Source organism: Triticum aestivum, chromosome 4B (genome assembly GCF_018294505.1).
Source record: "Triticum aestivum cultivar Chinese Spring chromosome 4B, IWGSC CS RefSeq v2.1, whole genome shotgun sequence".
NCBI lineage: Eukaryota > Viridiplantae > Streptophyta > Magnoliopsida > Poales > Poaceae > Triticum > Triticum aestivum.
Window position 1 is genome coordinate 633,231,821 of NC_057804.1, and position 18,029 is coordinate 633,249,849.

An 18,029-nucleotide genomic window follows, 5' to 3' on the forward strand; every position below is an offset into this window, starting at 1 on the left:
CACTCGAGGCCAAGTTTGGGGTCTCGGATGTTGGCACTGAGCTGTACATCATGGAGCAATTCTATGATTACAAGATGACTGAATAGCGCTCCGTGGTTGAGCAAGCTCATGAGATACAGTCATTTGCTAGAGAACTTGAGCACTTCAATTGTATCCTACCGGACAAGTTTATTGCCCGAGGTATCATCATTAAGCTTCGTCCCACGTGGAGGAACTTTGCTACCTTACTGAAGAATAAGAGGCAGGAGTTTTCCGTTCCGGATCTCATTGGTACTCTTGATGTGGAAGAAAAGGCAAGAGCAATGGACAACCGTGCTCGAGGTATTGAGGGAGGTTCTAATGCCAATCTGGTACAGAAGAAGAACTTCCAGCCCCACAAGTTCAAGAACAAGGGCAAGTTTGATGGTAAAGCAAAGTTTGATGGGAAGAACAAGGCTGTGCAGCACATGAACTTCAAGAAGAAGAATGACAAGAAGAAAGGTGTTTGTCATGTGTGTGGGGATCCTGATCATTGGGCTCCAAGTTGCCCTAATCGCTATGACAAGCGTCATCCTGGGAAAGGCGGCAAGACCGCTAATGTTGTCATTGGAGACACTGACATGAAGGATGCTCGGTATGGTATATTTCCCACTATTCTTTCAGTATGTCATTCTCCTAATTGGTTGATTGACACGGGTGCTAATGTGCATGTATGTGGTGATATTTCCATGTTTTCGTCTTATCAGACTGCAGGGACTTCCACCGTGCTGATGGGCAACGGTTCAAGTGCTTCTGTTCGTGGTGTTGGCATGGACAATCTGAAGTTTACTTCGGGGAAGATCGTGCGGCTGAAGAACGTGCATTATGTCCCCTCCGTCAATAAAAATCTTGTTAGCGGATCTCTTCTGTGTAGAGATGGCTACAAGCTTGTCTTTGAGTCGAATAAATTTGTAATTTCCAAGTATGGAACCTTTGTTGGTAAAGGCTATGAGTCAGGAGGCCTGTTTCGTTTATCCTTATCAGACGTTTGCAATAAAGCTGTTAATCATATTTGCAACAATAGTGAATCAAATGTGTGGCATTCACGTCTCTGTCATGTTAACTTTGGTTGCATGTCGCGACTAGCGAAGTTGAACTTATTCCCTAGTTTACTGTCATGTGTATCTTCTGAAATGTAAGGATGAGGCTTTGAACTATTTCAAGATCTATAAAGCTGAAGCGGAAAACCAACTTGATTGAAAGATCAAGAGGCTTAGGTCTGATTGTGGTGGAGAGTATTTCTCAAATGAATTTGATTCCTTTTGTGCGGAACATGGTATAATCCATGAGAGGACGCCTCCCTATTCACCTCAGTCAAATGGGGTGGCCGAAAGAAAGAACCATACTCTAACTGATTTGGTTAACGCCATGTTAGACACATCGGGTCTCTCCAAGGCATGGTGGGGGAAGGCGATATTGACTGCATGTCATGTCCTAAACCGAGTTCCCACAAAGAACAAAGAGATAACTCCTTTTGAGGAATGGGAGAATAAAAGGTTAAAGCTCTCTTATCTACGAACCTGGGGTTGTTTGGCGAAAGTCAATGTGCCAATTCCAAAGAAGCGGAAGCTGGGACCAAAAACTATGGATTGTGTTCTCCTGGGATATGCTTTTCATAGCATTGGTTATAGATTCTTGGTTGTAAAATCTGAGGTACCTGACATGCATGTCGGTACGATCATGGAGTCGAATGATGCGACTTTCTTTGAAGATATCTTTCCCATGAAGGATATGCCTACCTCATCTAATCAGGAGATGCCTAGTTCATCGAATCAGGAACCAGTTACAATTACTGAACCTGCCATTTCAATGGAACACTTTGAAAGTCCTGTGGAGGAGAAGAACGAAGTTCCTACTAGGAGCAAGAGACAGAGGACTGCAAAGTCCTTTGGTGATGATTTTCTTGTGTATCTCATAGATGACACTCCCAGTTCTATTTCAGAGGCCTATGCATCTGAAGATGCTGACTACTGGAAGGAAGCAGTTCGTAGCGAGATGGATTCCATCTTGGCAAACGAAACTTGGGAGATAACTGATCGTCCTTATGGGTGCAAACCTATAGGATGCAAATGGGTATTCAAGAAGAAGCTTAGGCCTGATGGTACTATTGAAAAGTACAAGGCTCGGCTCATGGCTAAGGGTTATACCCAAAAGGAAGGTGAAGACTTCTTTGATACTTACTCACCTGTGGCTCGACTGATCACTATTCGAGTTCTACTTTCACTAGCTGCCTCACATGGTCTTCTCGTTCATCAAATGGATGTTAAGACTGCTTACCTAAATGGAGAGTTGGACGAGGAAATTTATATGGAACAACCAGATGGGTTTGTAATAGATGGTCAGGAAGGGAAAGTGTGCAAGTTGCTGAAGTCTTTGTATGGACTCAAGCAAGCACCCAAACGGTGGCATGAGAAGTTCGAAAGAACTTTAACAGCTGCAGGCTTTGTTGTGAACGAAGCTGACAAATGTGTGTACTATCGCCATGGTGGGGGCGAAGGAGTTATGCTTTGCTTGTATGTTGATGACATACTGATTTTCAGAACAAATCTGAATGTTATTAAGGAGGTCAAGGATTTCCTATCTCGCTATTTTGAGATGAAGGATTTAGGAGTGGCTGATGTCATTATGAACACCAAGTTGTTGAGAGACAATGATGGTGGGATTACATTGCTTCAATCTCACTATGTGGAAAAGATCTTGAGTCGCTTTGGCTATAGTGACCGCAAGACCTCTCCAACACCATATGATGCTAGTGTGTTGCTTCGAAAGAATCAACGAATTGCTAGAGACCAATTGAAATATTCACAGATTATTGGCTCGCTTATGTACTTAGCCAATGCTACAAGACCTGACATCTCTTTTGCTGTTAGCAAACTGAGCCGGTTTGTCTCAAAACCAGGAGATGTGCATTGGAAAGCTCTAGAGAGAGTTTTGTGTTATTTGAAAGGCACTGCAAATTATGGAATTCACTACACTGGGCATCCAAAGGTGCTTGAAGGGTATAGTGACTCAAACTGGATCTCAGATGCTGATGAGATAAAGGCCACGAGCGGTTATGTATTCACTCATGGAGGTGGCGCTGTTTCTTGGAAGTCTTGCAAGTAGACCATCTTAACGAGGTCAACAATGGAAGCAGAACTCACAGCACTAGATACAACTACGGTCGAAGCAAATTGGCTTCATCGGCTCTTGAATGACTTGCCGGTTGTTGAGAAACCTGTACCGGGTATCCTTATGAACTGCGACAATCAAACTGTGACCACGAAAGTGAACATCTCAAAGATAACATGAAGTCATCAAGACACGTTCAGAGAAGGTTAAAGTCTGTCAGGAAAATGAGAAACTCAGGAGTTATTGCATTGGATTATATCCAAACGTCTAAAAATCTGGCAGATCCTTTCACTAAGGGTCTATCACGTAATGTGATAGATAATGCATCGAGGGAGATGGGTATGAGACCCTCAATATGAGTTGTTCACAGTGGTAACCTATTCTTTGTGATCGGAGATCTCGTGAATTAGATGTGTAAGACAAGCTGTTGGTCAACTGGGAGGAGAGTACCCTTACTATTAAAAATACCACTCCATGAAGATGCAATACTCTCCTAATCTGCATGGCAGGTTGATGTATATCTTAATGTGTTCTAAGTGGCTCTTTGAAGCAGAGATGTTGTCCTGCAGAACATCTTTTGAAGAACGCACCTATATGAGTCTGATTGTTAAACGTCGCAATCTATGAGAGTAGGGTTCTCTCTAGTAAACTCATGGAAGGTCTCGGAGTATGACGCATAAGCTCCACCCGCGGGGAAGACCCACGGTAGCCATGTACCGGTCAAGGCTTTGTGTGAAGCTAGATTCACAGAAAACTTGCAGTTCAAGGCCCAGTCCACTGTTCAAGTTGCTTACTAGTGTAGCATAGAGTTCTAGGTGGAAGTTCAACTTAACAGTCTCCACTTCAGTACCGGTATATAAAACAGTGTTTTGAAACCAAAGGCAAATTTTGTGTGCCTCTGGGATCTGGTGGGGGATTGCTGGAATTCAGTCTATTTTGGGACAACCCAATAACTATTTCAGAAATTCCTAAATAAATCCTAGAGGCACACTTAGCCCATTTGTGCAAGGCAAGGGATACTACTAAAGTTTAGTCCCACATTGCTAGTTTAGTGGGAGTTGGACCTCCTTATAAGGGAGGTTCTTTCCCCACTTGTATGAGCATGAGAACAAGAGGGACATCCACGCGCGCTCCTCCTCCACCGCCCGCCTCGCCACGCCACGCCTCGTCATGACGCGTCGCGGGTTGCGGGTTGCGGGAATGAGCCGAGCCGATGTCTAAATTTTTGCCACGCACTATGGGTATACGAAAGGTCACTCGGGAGCTGGAAAGTTTTTGCTGTAGTGGATATTGAATACGAAAGCTGCACCCTTCGGCTGCTGGCTGTTCGTTTCGTCTCCCGCGTTCCCTTCAGCTCCCGGCGTGGCCGCTCGCCTCCTTCTCTTGCGCCTATAAAAGGGAGGTCGCTCCTCCCAAAGAGACGCACCAGAACTTCTCCTTCCTCTCGCCACTGGTTCCAATCTCTGAGTTGTTGCTGTCTTCCTCATCCCGGCTTGCGGCGTGCACCGCGAGTCGGGATAGTAGGTCTCCGAAACTGCACCTCTTTGAGTCCTGTACGGGAAAAGGGTGATAAGGTTTTTGGGGGGCGCTCTGCGCGACTACTGACTTCTTCGTCATGGACGCCCCGGACTCCGACGACTACTTCCCCGACGACGACTACTTCCCCGACATCGACAACCTCCTCGACGACATGGAGGACACCGACACCAAGTCCAGTGCCTCTGCTCCGGCTGTTGTCCAGTACGTGTTCTTGTTTTTCCTGTTAGAGGTTCTGCCATAGTTCCTTCTTCTAGTGTTTACCCTACACTTGTTAGGATCTACCTCATATATGCATCTTGATCTACTGTCTGCTCGAGAGATGATCGTTTCTAGCTCATGTATGCAGATGTTATTTACCTTCACTTTGTCAAATCGCATGACTTGTTTTATCACTGCTATACTAGTCATGCTTTATCTACTATTTCTGTTAATAAAATCTTTCAGTAAATTGCTCATATTTCCAACAAAAATATCAAATCATGCATATAAGAATTCAGAGAAAAACCAAATAGTATTCATAGATAATCAAGTTCATAAATCCACAATTCATGGGATCTCGGCAAACATACCGCAAAAGAATATTACATCGAATAGATCTCCAAGAACATCATTGAGAACTTGGTATTGAGAATCAAAGAGAGAGAAGAAGCCATCTAGCTAATAACTATGGGCCCGAAGGTCTGTGGTAAACTACTCATGATTCATCGGAGAGGCGATGGTGTTGATGTAGAAGCCCTCCGTGATCGATTCCCCCTCCGGCAGATCGCTGGAAAAGGCCCCAAGATGGTATCTCACGGGCACAGAAGGTTGCGGCGGTGGAAAAGTGATTTCGTGGCTCCCCCTGATGTTTCTAGGGTATAAGAGTATATATAGGTGAAAGTGAAGGATTGGCATGAGAGGAGACGTACCAATTTCAAAAGTGAAGGATTAATATATCCTATTAACAATTATACCTGAATCTGTGGGCTATGGCTTTGAAACTGAACCATGCCTGTTGGCTGCTGCCCGCTATTGGCACTGAACAAAAGTGTTCGTTTTCCTAAAAAAAATGTTCGTGTCAATCAATCCTTCTCAGATATTGTTTGCCTCAATATTGGGTCTTCTTATATACTCCCTCTATTTTTTTTTAGTCTGTATATAAGATTTGGTCAAAGTCAAACTTTGTTAACTTTGGCTAATTTTATTAAAAAAAATTAAGATTCACAGTATGAAATCAATATTGTTAGATGCATCATTGAATTAACTTTCATACCATATAACTTTAGTGTTGTAGATGTTGATTTTTTTAATAAAGTTGGTCAAATTTTATAAAGTTTGACTTTAATCAAATCTTATATGCAGACTAAAAAACGGAGGGAGTATTATTTACCCCCAATATCGGGGTCTGCTTTTTTCTTTGAGTCCTGGCCCACCTTCGACCAACCAACCACCATTCCCACCTCCCCTGCTCTACTTCCCAAAAAAAAACTCCCCTGCGGCGACGGCGACGGCGAGGAGACGGCGAACGGCGGGCAAGGACCAAGGCGCGTCGACTTCAAGCTGCTCTGCTCCCCGTCCGGCATGGTAGCCCGGTCTCTCCTCCGTCCGTGCCACCCACAAGGTCAGCTCTCCTCTGTTCTGCCCGCGCCCTGCAGGTGCTTGCGTTTATTCCCACCAGGTTCCTTCCAACGCGACCTAGCTAGCTCCATTACCATGGTCACCAGCCAATCACTCACTCAATTTCCGAGCGCGTGCATGCGAGAGAGGCCGCCCTGTCACGTCACGCACGGCTGTTTGCTTCAGTGGAATCGCAGCTGTCTCCGCGCCCTATTGTTTGCCTTGCCTCGGTGCGTACCCAGAAACTAAGTAATGGCCGCCATACATCAAGAGACGAGCTTGAGCTTGAAGCGAATAAAGCTGGCCTTTGTGCCAATTCAAGTGCAATATGATCAACTCGTGTCTAGGCGCTAGCCCCCAGTGCCCGTCTTTTTAACATTCGCTTACCAAGCTCGTTCACATGGCATGTCCTTGTGCCGGCCAGAGTGTTGTAGCTAGCCTAGCCTTGTTCTTACTCTTGGATTTGCTTCGCGGGATGGGATGCGATTGTTTGGTCGATCTCATCCGGTGGGAGCAGTGGACATACACTTCACTTGTTGGCTAAAGCACATCATTGGTCCGTACGACCTCAGCTTGATCACTCCTTCCGGGCACCACAACTGAGGCTCCTTCAGTTCACTAGCAGTATGTTATTAACTTACTACTTTTTTTTTTAGAACGAAGGCTCGCGAGGAGCCCGGCTTTGAATTAACAAAGCCATCAACCGGCCACGAGGAGCCCGGCTTTGAATTAACAAAGCCATCAACCGGCCAGGAGTTACAGCAAACAACCAAATTACAGCGGTCAGAAGGATACAATGGGAACACTGGACTGAAACGCTAACTACAACCTCCACAAGCAGCTAAAGCAAAGGAAATTAAGATTACAGCTTGCAAAGGCCGAGCACTCCACACTAGGATCATATGAGGAAAAGCAGAGCAGCAAAGCAGGGCATATCCGACCTTCAAAGATGGCCATGCTCCAGGAACACCTAGAGAAGAAGGGGAACAACATCTTCCATCTCAATCACCGAAGAGGGACCCTACCCCCTCGCCATGGCTCGTAGGCGCCGCACCGTCGGGGTTTCGAGGAGCTCACCCTAGAGCTCGAAGAATGCCGCCCTCACATCGGAAGGTGGACATAGTGCGGCCACTTCAATTTGGGATATCCCTAGCCGGCCGCTCCGCCACGGTCCATGCCCAGCTAGGTGGAAATACGCTTCGTGGAATCGGACGATGAAGAGGAGGCAGCTCCGTCCCTCACCTGCAGCGCCTCCCGACCGCATCCTGCCTCCCTAACGGCGCCTCAAGCAAGGTCACGGCGCGCAAGGCGCCGCCGCCGCCAAATCCGAGAGGATATAAGGTTTTCACCCGGGCAGGGTGGGTCGGGGTGGAAGCAGGGGACCTCGGCTGCGCCCCCATGGAGGAAAGCAGCGCCCTTGGGCATTGCCGCCGCCGGACCGGCCGGACCGGCCAAGGTTTCCCCCGGTCCCCTAGCTGGCCACCAACTCGCACCAACGCCAGGGCCAGAGAGCAAATCACAAGCCACCGCCGACGGCGAGAGAGAGGTAGGCGGGAAGGGATTTCGAACCTCCAGATCTGACGAAGAAACTTCGCGCCGCGGCCGGATTCCACCAACCACCCGCCGCCCGCGCGGCCAGGCACACTGGCCAGCACCCCTGCGAACGCCGCCCACCGCCCGACGACGCCGCCTCTCCGGTTGGGGCCGCCGCCCCAGGAACCGCAGGCCTCCGAGAGGGGATGGAGCGCCGAGATCCTCGCCGCCACCTTCACCGGCGCCTGCGCAGGCTTCCCGGCGGCCGTCTCCGGTAGCGGCGAGGGGAAGAAGGGAGTGGCGGGGGGTGGCGGCGGCCGCGGAACCCTAGTCGCCCCCGAGTCGCCCAGGGGGGCGACGCGAGGGCCGGGGTGGGGGGGAGAAATTTTCTTTTCCGTACACATTAACTTACTACTATAGACCTCGATACTGAAGGAGGCCATTTGCTTGCAAGCCCAGCAGCCAAAGCAAATGTAATCATCCCCAGCCTCTCTTGATCCTTCCTCTTTGTATCAACTCCAGGCGTATCTGCACAGGTTGTCCAGTGTTGTTAGCACTCTCAAACTTGATCTCTAACGCTGCCCTCTCATAAATATATATTACATGGTAGTAGAACAACTGTCGATCAGAGCCTTGGCCTCACGAATCGAAATACTCGTTGTATTTTTGTTCAAGAAGACCCGGAACCCTCTCCCTGATATTTACAGAGTATCTACTGGGACGACAGGAGTAGTTTCTAGTATTGATTAGTACTAGTTTATCTGTAGCTGATGACGGCATCTTGCCCTTGTTCTTTAATCAGTTTGGCAAGTGCAGCTAATAGCCTGATTATTACTACTCTCTGTCTCTGCTTTGTGCAGCTGCCTAGTGTTTTCGCCCCACACTTGTCCTTTCCAGGCAAGCAGGTGTAGCACGATTAGCTTTGTTTAATCGCTGATTAATTAACTGGTGCTGCAAAGTAGTATAATCTGATCAACTCGAGTCTAGGCGCTAGCTCTCAATGCCCGTCTTTTTAATATTTGCTTACCAAACTCATTCACATGGCATGTCTGTGTGTGCCGGCCAGCGCCTTGAAGACCGCAATCCCACCGATGACTCTCCCGCAGCCTAGCCTTGTCTTTACTCTTGGATTTGCGTTCAAAGGATGGGACGGGATTAGTTCGGGTGATGACTTGTAGCTGCTGACCACCAATAAGGAGAGACATTAGAGTAAAGTAAAGTAAGCAGCTCCCTCGTATCTCAGATCTCTCTCTCTCTCACTACTCCTTGGCTCAATAAAGCAGTTGCTGATCAACGCCTTGGCTTAACACATCAATAGTTCACATGACATTTTCATATTTTTTGAATCGTATGTCATAATGATTATAGCACTGGACACTTTATTCAAATACAAATTTGGTGACATGTTTTTTTGTGTGCCGGATAACCAACATTCTGTTGGTCAAACTGATTTTTGAATCGCAAAATACGCAGAAGCCAGCAGACTGGAAGGAGGGAGTTGGTTTTTTGTACTTGCTGATGACAGCCCCTTGTCTATCTTATTAAATCCGTGTGACAAGCGCAGCTACCCCAGTGATACTAGTTAATTAGTACTATATCAGATCTGTCTGGGTGCTAAACACTCACTAACTCACTCTCTCTTTCTCACAGTCGCTTGATCTCTCCGTCACTTGCTCTCTTCTGCCCGCCTCCTCCCGTCACCTCACCCTCTTCCCCATCGCCGTGGCGACGACAGCTCCCGGGTCTGGACCAGCCGCACCGCACTGCTGCCTCAGATCACAAGGTAGCAAGTCAGATCTCTCTCTCTCTCTCTCTCTCTCTCTCTCTCTCTCTCTCTCATATGTAAAGGTGTTCCTGCAGGCCTGACCGGCAGATCCTTTTGCAGCTAGCTAAGCCTCCCCAGCAGTCAGCATTCATCACCTGCAGACCAGTACCTCGTGCAAGCGCGTTGCAGCTAGCCTATACAATCAGTACTAATATCTTTTCCAACAAAAAAAATTGTGTGCTATTTCGACGTTATAGCGTCGCTATAGCCTATCGGGAAAGACCACATTACGTTTTAGCAAATTTGCGCGCTACAGCGCTATTCATGTTATAGCGCACTATTTTGACGCTAAACAAAATAACTTGTAGCGTTTTAGCGTGTATCACCCAGCAGCCTATCAAGCATCACCGCATCAGCCCAACTCACTCTCACACACACACTCTCTCAGATGCAACTCATACAACAGTCTATACAACAACTCATACAGCCTAACCAGCCAACTCGTCACCAGTTTCCCACCAGCTCGTGACCGAAGGTGACGGCGGCGTTCGTGACTCGTGAGTGAAGGCGGCGGCGGCATTCGTGACTCGTGAGCAAAGGCGGCGACGGCGGTTCGTGAGTTGCAACAGCTTCTCTTCATCCTGTCTCCAAGTAGCAGCGTCGACCACGCCTCCAACTCCAGCAAGTCAATGCAATTTCTTATTAGGAGTGTTCCCTTTAGTTGCAAATTAGGAGTATCCATGTTTAGTTAGGAGTATTCCCTTTCCTTGCAAATTATTGAAGCCTTCCATTATGTGATATATATATTTGAATTTGTTTTTTGCAAAACGCTATTTTTTAAATATAGCACGCTATTAGCACACTATAACCTGTATAGCATCTAGAGAAGGGCGACGTTATATCTTATAGCGCGCTATTTTTTCATTGATCTTTTCCAGGATTTCTTACTTTTTATTAGTGACGGCAAATCAATGCCTGCATATATGACATATGTACCAATGATTGGATTTCCTTTGGTTTCTGGATCGATGCAGGTCGTACATCCCTGCATCAGATGGGGATGTACGCAGCACTCCGTGTGGCGCAATGGGTGGTGGGCAAGGCGCTAGCCCCCGTTGCCGAGGGTGTGCTGGGGGCTTGGGCAGACACCAAGAACTTTGGTCCCAACGTCGAGGCCCTCAGCACGGAACTGCTGCTCGTGAAGGCCATGCTTGAGCAGGCTGCCCACAAGGAGCTCGGAGGCCCGGCAATGGAGATGCTGCTGCAGAAGCTGCGGGACTCGGCTCAGAATGCCGAAGATTTGCTGGATGAGCTGGACTATTTCCGCATCCACGACAAGCTCCATGGAACGTATGAGGCTGCCGACAAGCACGGCAAGGGTTGCGTCCGCAACCTTGCCTTCAATGCTCGCCACACCGCCGAAACTGTTGGCAAACTGGTTAACTGTTGCGCTTGGCAGCGTGCTAAGCGCCGGCAGAGGTCACACAACAATTCCTCCTCAGCGCCAAGCGCCAATCATGAGGCCAGCGGATGCATGCCCAAGCTCGGTAAACTCCTCCCTTGCTCATCTTCCCCACATCTACATGTTGGTGATGGCGATGGTGGCAATGAGCAAGAAACACCAAAGCTTGAGTTTAATAGGATTGGTTTCTCTCAAAGGATGAATAACATTGTAGAGAAACTGCAGCTTATGCGCAATGAGGTTAGCAAGATTCTGATACATTGTGGCCCTAGAACTGTCCCAGACACTGCCCAAATTCGTCCTATCACCAAAGGTCGGATTGATGAGCCAAAACTGTATGGGAGGGACCGTGTCATGAATAGCATCATACATGATATCACCAAGGGTCAATATTGTGACAAGGGTCTAACTGTGCTGCCGGTTGTGGGTCCGGGGGGAATGGGGAAGACAACTCTGATACAACACATATATCGCAACCAACAAGTGCAGAATCATTTTCCAGTCATGATTTGGATATGTGTCTCCCTTGATTTCAATCTCGATAAGGTGCTAGAACAGATTAAAACATGTACACATCGAGTTGAAGCGGAAAAAGAGGGTATTATAACAGAAAATGTGATTGAACAAAGATTAAAATATAAAAGGTTCTTACTTGTATTGGATGATATATGGCGGATTAGTAATGGGGATGATTGGGAAAAACTATTGTCGACACTCAATCAATCACAAGAAAAGGGTTCCATGATTCTCGTCACAACTCGGTTTCAAGCAATAGCACAGAAGGTTAAAACAATTGGCCACTCAATAAAGTTGAACGGTTTAGAATCTGAAGAGTTTAGGAAGTTGTTCCTTGCATTTGTATTTGGTGATGAGCAATGTCCAAGGGATAAACATTTTTTGCTTGAGACTGGAGATAAGATAATGGAAAAACTAAAGGGCTCCCCTCTTGCGGCAAAAACAGTTGGTAGATTACTGAGTAAAGACCTTCGTTTGCTTCATTGGAGAAGGGTCCTAAAAAGTAAAGGATGGGAGAAGCAGACTGATGACAATGAAATTATGCCTGCCTTGAAGCTTAGCTATGACTTCCTTCCTTTCCATCTGCAACAATGTTTTGCATATTCTGCATTGTTTCCTGAAGATTGCAATTTCAGAAGCCACGATCTCATCAATCTGTGGATCGGACTAGATATTTTGATACCTAGTGGTCAAAACCAAACATGTGAAGATATAGGTTTGAGCAATTTAAATGAGTTAGTCATTCATGGTTTTTTCAGAGAAGAGGAAACTGATGGTGTTTTGTTATATGTCATGCATGACTTACTGCATGATTTGGCATTGAAAGTTGGATCGAATGATTGTCTTAGTTTACGTCTCTCTGATGTTGGATCAGCAGAAATTCAGCCATCCATCCGTCACTTGTCTATAAGCACAGATGACTTAGGTGAATATGATGCAGTATCTGGTGAAAAATTTAAGAGTGAATTGGAAGAACTGAAGACAAGATTGAAGGTTGAACATTTGCAAAGTTTGATGTTACTAGGAGAAATGGATGAAAATTTCGCCAAGATATTTGGTGATTTTTTGTGTGAAGCAAATGCTATTCGTGTTCTTTATTTGCCCAGCATGATGTGTCCCGTGGACTCCATGTTACATGACTATTCAAGACTTGTCCACCTACGATACCTATATCTAGGGACAGAAGACAACAAGATGCATTTACCACAGAACATCTCTAAATTTTATCATTTAAGGATTCTAGATCTTGAGTCGTGGGATGGCAGTTGTGATTTGCCTGAAGACATGAGCAACCTTGGCAAATTGTGCCATTTTTATGCCCCAGGTGATGATGAGATTCATTCTGATATTTGTAATGTGGGAAAACTTAAACTCTTAGAAGAGTTAAAAGTATTTCGAGTCAGTAAAAAAAGCCAAGGATTTGAATCAAAGCAACTAGAGCATTTGACCAAGCTAAGGGAGCTTGGCATATACAACCTTGAGAAGATACATACAGTAGAAGAAGCAGCTCAAGCAAAACTGTTGGAGAAAAAATACTTGAGGAGGTTAACATTGGACTGGGATAGTGAGCGGTCTAGTGTTGAGCCTGGTGTGGAAGCGGCGGTTCTTGAGAGCCTTCAACCACATGGAGATCTTCAAGTATTGTGCATTAGAGGGCACAGAGGCCCTTCTTGTCCAGCATGGCTGGGTGATCAGCTTGTTGTTGAAGCTCTGCAATCTCTTTGGCTTGATGGTGTTTCTTGGGAGGTTTTCCCTTCTTTAGGGAAGGCGTGGGATCTTCGTGAACTGAGGTTGGAGAATATTGCCGGACTAAAAGAGGTTATCATGGAGAAAAGTTTCTGCATGCTAATAAAGCTTGAACTCATTGGGCTAGGAAGTTATGAAAAATGGGTTTACCCAGCTGAACAAGATTCTTCTATAGGTGGAGACTTGTTGCCACCGGATGCTCATATATTCCCTCTTTTGCAAGTTCTGATCATTAGGAAGTGCCCAAAACTGTTGGGGTTGCCTTTCTCAAACCACATTGTTTTTCCAGATTGGTTCCCTAAGCTACAAGAGCTTGAAGTATGCGACTGTCCAGAATTTTCGTCAGTGATTCCCACGTCCTGGATTGAGAGTCTGCGTCGTGTCATGATTGAACGTGTCAAGCTACTGAAGAGGTTTGCGTACTCAAAATTATCTGATGGAGCAGAATTGAAAATCATTGGATGGGGTGATTTGCAAAGCTTAGATCAACTGTTAGTTTTTGATAAGGAAACATGTATGGAGAAGCTGACACTCGATAGCTGCCCACCTCTGGAGTTGAAGCACCTTCTGAAGTTAACCTCGCTGAAGAAATTAATTGTAGAAAATTCACTTAGTCTGGTTGAACCACTAGGAGGTCAGGGTGATGTGGAATGGCAGCTCCCTGTTGAGCATATCAAGGTCTATGGTTTAAATGGTAATAGTGGGAAGGAATTGACAGAGCTACTCCCTCACCTCCCAAGGCTCTCCATATTGAATATATGGAAGTGTAAAAACATAAAAAAGCTGGTAGTGGGGGTGGATGTGCAACAGACAACATCAGCAGCATCAGATGAAATAACAAGACCATCAGAGGAAGAGGATGATGGGGTGCTGCTCTTACCAGCTCAGATCTTTGACTCACTACGGGAATTAGATTTCTCTGGCTGCCCAGAGCTGGTCCTGGTGGACCCACCAACTCTTGTTCCCGGAGGAGGTCTCCAAGCCTTGCGATCCCTCCAGAGTTTATTAATAGTGTGGTCCCCAAAGTTTCTATCCGCCTTCTCGTTTTCCTGTCACATTTTTCCTTCCTCCCTGCAATACCTGGAGCTTACTGTGAAAGGCATGGGGACGCTGGAGCCCCTCGCAAACCTCTCCTCTCTTACCAAATTAAATTTGGAAGGTTGCGGACAGGATCTCAAGTGTCAGGGTTTGCGGTCTCTTCTTACCAACGGAGGCCAGCTCAACAAATTAATAGCCCGTGGCAGCCCTAGGTTCTTTGCTGGTTGGGATCCCAATCCCAGACGGACTTTGGAGGACGTTAAAGGAGGAGAAGAGCAACCGACGCAGCTTGTTTCATCCACACTGCAGGAGCTTTGTACAGATGACATAAGGGGACTCCTTGCTGCACCGATCTGCAGCTTCCTTTCTTCCTCCCTCACCAAGCTGGAACTTCGTGGGTATGGGTCTGAAGGGATGGAGCGCTTCAGCAAGGAGCAAGAGGACGCCCTTCAGCTCCTCTCCTCCCTCCAGAAACTTCAGTTTATGCATTTTGTCGATCTTCAGCAACTCCCTACAAGGCTGCGCAACCTTACCAGCCTCAAGATATTATCAATCTACCGCTGTCCAGCCATCTCGTCATTGCCCAACGACGGCCTCCCCAAATCACTGCAAGAGCTAGTTGTTGGATACATGTGCAGCGAGGAGCTAAGACAGCATTGCAGGGGGTTAGAGGGAACCATCCAAAAAGTCATAACATAGACTGATCCAAGGTAACACATCCCTCCATCCCATAATATAAGAGCGTTTTTGACACTACGCTAGTGTACAGAATGTTCTTATATTATGGGACGGAGGGAGTACTTTCTTGTGTTTTTCCACTTTGCCCTTTTCCTGCTTAATAACACTGCATTTGTTCCCATCCACTGTGCAGGAAAATGCCTTGGAGTTCCCTCGTACATTCTTCTAGCTTTGTAGAGCTCTGCTTTTTCCATTCATACACACTTGCCACATGCATGATGTGAGGGTCTTGTCTCTTGTGGCTGCCGTCTTCCTTCCTGTACATAAATCTGGTAAGTACATCTAAACTGGAACTTTACTCCTGCTGTACCATATCAATCCTATCAACTTCCACTTATACCCGCTGCAAAAAATATATCCACTTATGCTCCTGCTATATTAGATTTCCATTTTCTTCTACATGGCAGAAAGTATTTAAGATTTGCTTCTCAACGCCCCTTGTCTTTCCACAAGTCTGAGAAAACCAACCTGATTATCTGCAAGTCTCTCTTATCTTTGCTAGATGTAATTACCAACATAATCTGTGATCACCATTTGGTTTGGTTCTTTGTACAGGTGTTTGTTTGATCTTATAGGTTTCTTCATATTCCGACTTCCTATTTTGGGTGTTACAATCAAAATATCAGTATGGCATAAGTATGGAACAAATGAGACTTTTGCGTCAAGCTGCTGATATTAAGGTGGTCATTTCTTTCTTCATATTCTGCTATGTTGCTATCAGTACCAGGTGTTCCTGCATTCCTAATTTCTGTTTTCTTGTTTTTCAGGTGTTATAGCGTTTGTTTGGTAGGCTTTGTAGCCACTTATGTTTGCATTTTGTCCAAAACTCATGAAGACCGATGGTATACCTGTAAAGTTCAGTTTTAGGGATTAAAGGATCATCTTTGGCTTAGTTATGGAAAACAATGAGTTGTCAGTGTTTTGCTACTGATAAGGTTTGCAGTTTTGCCATCCAGTCTAAGTTACTGATACCAGGTATACTGATAAGGTTTGCAGTTTTTTTAGTTCAAGTCTACATTCTACTAATACCAAATATTCTTTCATTCATCATAATTGTTATTGTTTATTGTTTTAATGGTGTATAGGATCTTCACAGGAATAGTCTGCATACCATAGCAGTGCAACCCTGGAGCCAATTCAGATCATAGGGAGCAGTAGAGGTCTGAAGGTGTTGCATTGCAGGGTATGGGCAATTTTGAAATTTCAAAAAGGCATGATTGCAGCCTATTCATTAATTTTCGGTTTTGAGCTATGAGAAGATTACTTCTTATTTTTTAGCTATAACAGTTTTCAGTGTTCTATCTTTCTAGTCTTCTATATTAAATAGAATACAAGTAAAGCAATTTATTCTGATCAGTCAACAGTGAATCAGGATGTTGGTTAATGCCAGGGATTCACTTGCTGCTAAACTGTTAACAACTGAAACTTGCCTACCTAGTGATGGAACTGTAAGTGCCTCGCCCTGATTAATCTTTTACCTATATTCAGTCAGACATCATGTGCTGTTGGTAGCTACTCTCAGTTATGGTGTTGCTTCATGTTCTAGATCAATCACTCCAGGACAGAGAGAAAGAAGTACATAGCCGTGGTTCGCCCAATAGGCCTCCGTGTGGTACCTGCCCATAAGGAGGCTGACATGGGCGTAGGGTGCTTTTTGGTTCACTGTTGAGAGGACTGTCATGGAAGCTCAGGTAAAAATTGTGGTAACTTCACAACCTCTTTTAACAAGACATTAGAGAATGCGCTGGGGAGATTGCTTATCTCAATCACAACCTGTTATGGTGCTGCTAGAAGGAGGGCGCGAGAGGTCCGGCCGGGGGCCTTTTTTGCCCACGGCCGGGCAAGAGGGGAGGGATTTCCTTCTTAATTCTTGCTTTCTTAGATTGATACATCTCCTCTCTTTATATAGAGAGGTTTACTTGACTCCCAAGCAAGGCTTACTTGACCCCTATGCAAGCGACCCTTATCTCTAATTAACCCTAAGACTAATGGGCCCATTAGGCCCATTACGTACTCTAACACTACATCCCACCTAGACATGCAGCTTGTCCTCGAGCTGCAGCCTAACCAACTTATAACCATGACTCGACGCAACACAAACCTAACACCTAAAAACAAGCCTTTTACATCTCGGCTTGTTTTATTATTCTCAACCTGAAATAGACTGGGACGCTTTATTTTGGACCCTTAACAAAAAGTGGACACCATCCGCACGTCGGACGTGCACGTGTACAGCCACCTGGATCCCATGGACACCACCTGGACAAAAGGAGTGCATGTGTATGACCACCTGGAAGTGGTCGCAAGAGTGACCAGCAGAGGCGCCCTCGTGGCGGCCGGTGGCGGAATGCAGTGGTGCTACGCGGTGCGCTGCTGTCGGTGACACCATGCCTTCTCCCTGCCGGACGGCTGTTGGTTTGCACCGCACAGGGAAGAGTGGAGGGCTTGCGATGGAGAATGACGAGGGGTGCGCCCCCCCAACCGCCGATGTTGCAGACTTTGAGGTCGCTGCCTGGGAAAACAACATGCCCGCCGCCTGTGGGGGAAACCGCATGCCCAAGATCCCGACGCAGCGGATGAGATCGAGGTCCTTTGCGCACCGAAGGGCAATTTGGAGGAGCGGCAGCTACAGACCACGCATCTCCCGCACACGCCGACGCGCTAGGAGGCCGCGCGCAGCAGCCTGCAGCCTCACCGTCGCCGACACGTGGCGGGTAGCGATCCAAGACGGAAGCGGTGACGGCGACGGCGGGGACTGGACTTGGTGAAGCGGGACTCCTGCCGGTGCGGCCGATGCGGGGCCGGAGCTGACCGGCGGTGGCTGCTGCAGCTGCAGCGGCTGCTGCGGCGGAGCGTCGGGCGCGGCTGAGGCCGCCAAGAGCGGCGGCTGCCACTGCAGCCAGGGCTGGGCGGTGGTGGCGATGGATGGCAGCTGCAGCGGCTGCTGCAGTGGCCCGGCGAGCGCGG

General features: G+C 46.8%; 1 protein-coding gene across 15 annotated transcripts in view; it reads left to right on the forward strand.

Annotated features, from left to right (window-relative positions):
* The first annotated feature begins 6,086 nt into the window (after window positions 1-6,086).
* LOC123093725 (disease resistance protein RGA2) overlaps window positions 6,087-18,029 on the forward strand; it is a 14,063-nt gene continuing 2,120 nt past the window's right edge. The window contains exons 1-8 of one of the 15 annotated variants that reach the window (XM_044515747.1): window positions 6,087-6,268; window positions 10,597-15,034; window positions 15,196-15,334; window positions 15,618-15,742; window positions 15,830-16,037; window positions 16,148-16,245; window positions 16,420-16,510; window positions 16,585-16,753. In XM_044515747.1, coding sequence (XP_044371682.1) covers window positions 6,229-6,268; window positions 10,597-15,023 — 4,467 coding nt within the window. In that variant the 5' untranslated portion in view covers window positions 6,087-6,228 and the 3' untranslated portion in view covers window positions 15,024-15,034; window positions 15,196-15,334; window positions 15,618-15,742; ... (2 more) ...; window positions 16,420-16,510; window positions 16,585-16,753. The remainder of the gene's footprint in view (window positions 6,269-10,596; window positions 15,035-15,195; window positions 15,335-15,617; window positions 15,743-15,829; window positions 16,038-16,147; window positions 16,246-16,419; window positions 16,511-16,584; window positions 16,754-18,029) is intronic. The other 14 variants (XM_044515743.1, XM_044515746.1, XM_044515741.1 and 11 more) reach the window with 14 other exon arrangements.